The sequence below is a fragment of the Tupaia chinensis genome, unplaced genomic scaffold (assembly GCF_000334495.1).
Source record: "Tupaia chinensis unplaced genomic scaffold, TupChi_1.0 Scaffold000037_21, whole genome shotgun sequence".
NCBI lineage: Eukaryota > Metazoa > Chordata > Mammalia > Scandentia > Tupaiidae > Tupaia > Tupaia belangeri.
The window spans coordinates 267,339-273,164 of record NW_006159480.1 but is presented as its reverse complement, the minus strand read 5'-3'; the positions used below and the strand labels follow the sequence as shown (position 1 = coordinate 273,164).

At 47.3% G+C, this 5,826-nt stretch overlaps 1 protein-coding gene across 1 annotated transcript in view; it reads left to right on the top strand.

Annotated features, from left to right (window-relative positions):
- NUTM1 (NUT midline carcinoma family member 1) overlaps nucleotides 1-5,826 on the top strand; it is a 17,095-nt gene that overhangs the window by 3,659 nt on the left and 7,610 nt on the right. The window contains exon 3 of the mRNA XM_006140543.2: nucleotides 2,198-2,903. Within this exon, the coding sequence (XP_006140605.1) occupies nucleotides 2,198-2,903 (706 nt within the window). The remainder of the gene's footprint in view (nucleotides 1-2,197; nucleotides 2,904-5,826) is intronic.

Genomic DNA, 5,826 nt, shown 5'->3' with positions numbered 1-5,826 from the left:
AGTATTCCATAGAGTATATATACCACACTTTTCCAATCCATTCATCAGTTTGTGGACATTTAGGTTGGTTCCATGTCTTGGCAATTGTGAATAATGCTGCAATAAACATCGATGTGCAAGCACTTTTCTGACTGAGTGTTCTCCTGTCTTTTGGGTAAATACCCAGAAGTGGGATTGCTGGATCAAATGGTAGTTCTATTTGTAGATCTTTGAGGAACCTCCATATGTTCTCCACAGTGGTTGAACCAGTTTACATTCCCACCAACAGTGTAGGAGGGTTCCCTTTTCACCACATCCCCGCCAACACTTATCACTGTTTATATTCTTAATCTTTGCCATTCTGACAGGGGTTAGGTGGTATCTCATTGTGGTTTTTATCTGTATCTCCCTTATGATGAGGGATGTTGAGCATTTCCTCATATAATCCTTTTGTTATTATTTGACCAGAAGAGAGAGAGAGAGAAAGGGAAAATGAGAAAGGAAGTCGCCAGGTCCAGGACTTGAACTGCAGTCACCCATGTGGGAATCCCGTGCCTTTAGCCACCATGCCACCTGCCGGTCCCCTTCTCTGTCCTTTTCTGTGCACTTGCTCAGTACCCCATTCCTAGTGGGTCCTAAATTTCTGGTATTAGGAGCTCTAAGAGGAGGAACCAGAGCATCTGCATCAACAAATTTGAACGTGTCCAACAGTTACTTAAAGTTCTGGAAAACTCTCTCCCCACACTACCCTCCCCTTGTCCATTTCCTGGTCCTTATCTAGTCCTCTCTAGTTGTTCCTGGCTGTGATGTAACAAAATTTCTGGGAACCAAACATCCCATCCACATCCCTGTCCTGGGAACAGCACTTCTGTGAGTGGCAAGGACCTCAGTGCAGCTGGAAGCAGGGTTCAGATGGTTTGACTTCTCTTGTTTGGTATAAGTGTTGATGAGATGTCCATGCATGCTGGGTGGGAGGTGTTTGGGATATGAGGGTCAATGGCCCTAAATTTGTTGTTCCTGCCTTTCTTCTTTTTCTTCTTCTCCTCCTCCTCCTCCTCTTCCTCCTCCTTCTTTTTTTTTTTTTTCTTTTTTTGGAGAGGTTTTTTGTTTTGTTTTGTTTTGTTTTGTTTTGCTATAGGGCGCGTGCGCTCGCCAGACAGACAGAGAGATAGAAAGGGAGAAATCACTCCCAGAAGGGATGGCCACACTGCAATCCCTTCTCCTCCATTCTCCTCTCGGGATCTTGGGCACACAAGCACACGCGCCCAGCGTGAGTTTAAGCCACTGGGTCCAGGACTCGAACTGCGGTCGACTACGTGGGAGTCCAGCAACATAGCCATTACGCTAACTGCTGGTCCCTCTTCTTCTTTTTTAAGGTTGAGAAAGGAAGAGGAAAAAGTAAAGAAAAATGAGGATAGAATGGGCCAATAATCATTTTTTTTTTGAGAGATTATCACTGTAGGGCACGTGCGCTCGCCAGACAGAGAGAGAGAGACATAGAGACAGAAAGCGAGAAATCACCCCCCAGGGGGGATGGTCACGCCACAATCCCTTCTCCTCCACTCTCCTCCCGGGATCTTGGGCACGCACGCACACGCGCCTGGCGTGAGTTTTAAGCCACCGGGTCCGGGACACGAACCGCGGTCGACTACGTGGGAGTCCAGTGATATAACCATTACGCTAACTGCTGGTTCCCTGGGCCAATAATCTTTTTGAAAGTGCCTCCTTCTCAAGGCCTCTTGGGTACAAAATGGGCCAGCATTTATCCTAGACCAGTTCTAGTTCTGCTCTGTCCCTGGGGTGAGGAGGTCTACTCCCCACAGTGCCCCCTCGCCCAGCAGAGCAGAGCAGAGCAGGTGTCCGCCCTATTCCATGTCTCAGTAAACAGCCTACGGGGCCAGCAGGGAGGTCTGCTGGGAACTCCTTTGAGAAGCTCTTGGAGACAGTGATGACTTCGGCTTGTCTTCTAGCAGACAGAAGTCTGTGTGTCTTGTTGAAAAGGGAACAACTTCTCTAGTGCAGTAATTCTCTCTGGGAGTGCGGGACAGCCGAATCACTTGGGGACATTGGCAAACTACACGATTTCTTCACCCATAGCCCCATTTCACCACTGAGAATCAGTGCTTCGATTCTTCAGGGCCCATAGGGGGATGCAGATGGGCTAACTCCTGGTCTTCTTTTGTCCTGCGACATTCGCTCTTTTTCTTTGTTTCAACAGCATCTCCACTGCCAGGACCAGATATGACCCTGAAACTGGGAGCCACCTTGTCTCCTTTCACTACGCTTCCCTTTTCCCCACCTACTCCTGGCGCACCAGACCAACCACCCTGGGAGCCACCTCCACAGCCTCCCCTGCCATCTGCATTCTCTCCAAGCAACCCTCTGGTGCTCTCTGCTTTCCCCAACCCGCTGCTGGTGACAGGGGACATGGGCCCTGGTTCCAATGGGGCTGGAGCTGGCAAGGTCATTGTCAAAGTCAAGACAGAAGGAGGGCTGGCTGAGCCCTCTCAGACTCAGAACTTTATCCTTACTCAGACCGCTCTCAATTGGATTGCCTCAGGTGCTTGCGGGGGGCCAGAGGCCCCTCCACCTCGATTTGTGGCTACCTCTAACGTGAAGACCGCCCTACTCACGAAGGCAGCTGGGGTGAACCAGGAGGGTCCCCCAGGCCTTCCTCATCAGGCTCCACCACCAGTTGCCCAACTGGCCCCCATTTTGCCCCTGGAAAAGGCATGGCTAGGGCCACATGGAACCAGTGGGGAAGGAGGTCCTACAGCTGCCCGATCCAAGCCCTCACTGGGTGAGCTCCCCTATACTTCCAAGGGTGTTTATGAGAACTTCCGTCGCTGGCAGCGCTACAAAGCCTTGGCCCGGAGGCACCTGTCCCAGACTCCTGATGTGGAAGCTCTGTCCTGCTTTCTTATGTAAGTGGAGAGATTTGAAATTAATTTTCCTAGAGCTTTTCAGTAAGGAGGACTTGGTTGGATGGACATAGGAGTTAGATTCCTTAGGAATACTTGAGAGCAGATTCTAAGGGTGATGGGGATGCTATGTAAACACAAAGCATAATAATAACAATAATGGCCTTTTTACCCACTTCCCAGTTTATAACAAACTTTCAAGCGTCTTCAAATGATCCTTACAACACTGTGAGTTCAGGCCAGCATTTTCCTTTTGTAGTATTTGCTAGAGGATGCATGTGCTTGACAATACCCAGAGGGGTTTTCAAGCCACAGGGCCTGGGACTTGAACTGCACAGCTGGCCATGTGGGATTGAACTACCTTCACCATGCCACTGGCTGGCCCCAGGTCAGCATTTTTTTTTTTTATTTGGGGGCTGGCAGGCAGATGGCATGGTGGTTAATAGCACTGGACTCCCACGTGGCTGACTGTGGTTCAAGTATCAGATCTGGTGGCTTACTTTCTCACTTTCCCTCTCTCTCTGTCTCCTTCTGGTCAAGTAAAAATAAAATAAAGTTAAATAAAATAATTCTTAAAAAAAATATTTATTTGGGACCAGCAGACGTTATGATGGTTATGTCACTGGACTCCCACATAGTTGACTGTAGTTCTAGTCCTGGACATGGCAGCTTAAAACTCAGGCTGGGCACATGTGTATGCATTCCCAAAATCCCAAGAGGCATTGCTGTGAGGTGTGTGTGTTCTCCAGAGAAAGAGACAGACAGAGAAAGTGGGAAAGCACCCCAGAGGGTATGGCCATGCCACAGTCCTTTCCAGTCTCCTCTTGGGATTTTGGAAACACATGATTTTCCCTTTCTTTCTTTCTTTCTTTCTTTCTTTCTTTCTTTCTTTCTTTCTTTCTTTCTTTCTTTCTTCCTTCCTTCCTTCCTTCCTTCCTTCCTTCCTTCCTTCCTTCCTTCCTTTCTTTCTTTCTTTCTTTTTTTTTTTTTGGGAGAGGCCGCACATGCGCCCGGCGTGAGTTTAAACCACCGGGTCCAGGACTCGAACCACAGTTGACTACGTGGGAGTCCAGGGACAAAGCCACTATACCAACTGCTGGTCCCAGGGTACGCATGATTTTAAAGTGGCTGGGTCGGGGCTAGCAGTTGGTGTAATGACTGTGTCACTGGACTTCCACGTAGTTGACCGCGGTTTGCATCCCGGACCCAGTGGCTTAAAACTCATGCTGGGCGCATGTGCTTGCGTGCCCAAGATCCCGAGAGGAGATGGACAAGAGACTGTGGCGTAGCCATCCCCCCTGGGGGGTAATTTTTCACTTTCTGTCTCTCTGTCTCTCTCTGTCTGGTGAGCGCATGCGCCCTATGGCAAAAAAAAACTTATCAGAAAAATAAAAGGCATCTGGGTCTGGGACTGGAACTGTGCAGCTGGCCATGCGGGATCCAACACCCTAACCTCCACACCACCTGCTGGCCACCTCACCTCATTTTATTCAGAAGAATTCAAGTTGAATTAGGATGGTGATAGAGCTTGCTTAGAGGTCAGGGGTCTGGGCTCCACCACTCATTGAGGTCACAATTTTGCGCAGGACACTTTACGTCTTTGCTCTCAGTTTTCTCATTTAAAAAGAGGGTAATCATACCTTCCTCAGAGGGTTTCTAAGATTAAATGAGCTAATATACATGTAGTGCTTGGCAGAGCTCCTAGTAGAGAAGGCTTCATTAAATGGTAACTTTATTATTATAAAAAGACAATCTAGAAGAGCAGAGGAACTACCAAAAGGCCAAAATGTCCTTACTTAAGAATGAGTGGACGTTGAGTCATGGAACCTGGGGGTCACAGGCTGTCTGTTTTGTTTATACAGTCATTAGTTATCTGAGGAATTTTCTGTTCACACAGACCCACTATCTTTTCCAGCTGCATTGTACCCTCAACATTTTGTGTAAACCACCATATAATATACACATTTTACTGGACCTTAAAAATTGTGTATAATGTTCTCCCAGTGGCTGAACTCATAAAGAAACGAGCAAATCAAGAGGTTCCCCTTGCGTTAGATGTCCAGCATTTTATTACTGATTCCCATCTTCCTCCAGACGGCTCTGCGTTCTTAAAAGCTGTCAGTCTGAATTTGTAAATCTTGAGCTAGTTAGTGTAAACTTTCAAAGTTTGCCTGGGATCCTTTTTTTTTTTAAGTTTATGTACCATTTCCACGAGAGACACAGAGAGACAGTACACTCAACAGGACTTGATGCCATGATCTGCCCCCCAATATTTGCCAAACCCAGATAGGCATGTGTGTGCCTGGCATGCTCAGGAAATCTCTGGGCAGAAACCTGGAACATTCCGTTTGGGTCATCCTTGCAGAGTGCAGCAACTTCCCCCTGTGCCACAGTCCGGGCCCCCCAGCCCCTTTGCTTTTGGTTTTAGCCTGCTCCTTTCATGCTCAGGAGCTCTAGGCAGGGTCTCTAGGAAAATGCAGTCCAAACCTTATGTAACTTTCAGTGGAGAAGCCTGGGGAATGTTCAGGCATGGGATCCTGAGGTGCTGAAATCCATGTTTATAACAAGCTTCCCAAGTAAATAGAATACACAATGCTTGAGGGTTGGAAGGGAAGTCAGACAAAATTGAAGTCTTGATTTTAGGCTGGGCTCTTGATTTCTTTTGGATGAGAAAGGGTTCAGGAGTCTTCTAGAAGTAGGGGTCTAGTGTGGGTATGTGACTGAGGGAGTATTTCAGACACAAAGACACAGAAAAACCAATAAATAAAAACACCACATAGCCTTTATTAGGTTAACTTAGGTTAGCAAATGCTTTTTATTTTCCTGTTTTAGGGTTTTCTTTTAAACTTTATTTATTTTAATTTGACCTGAGAGGGACAGAGAGAGAGAGAGAGAGAGAGAGAGAGAGAGAGAGAGAGAGAGAGAA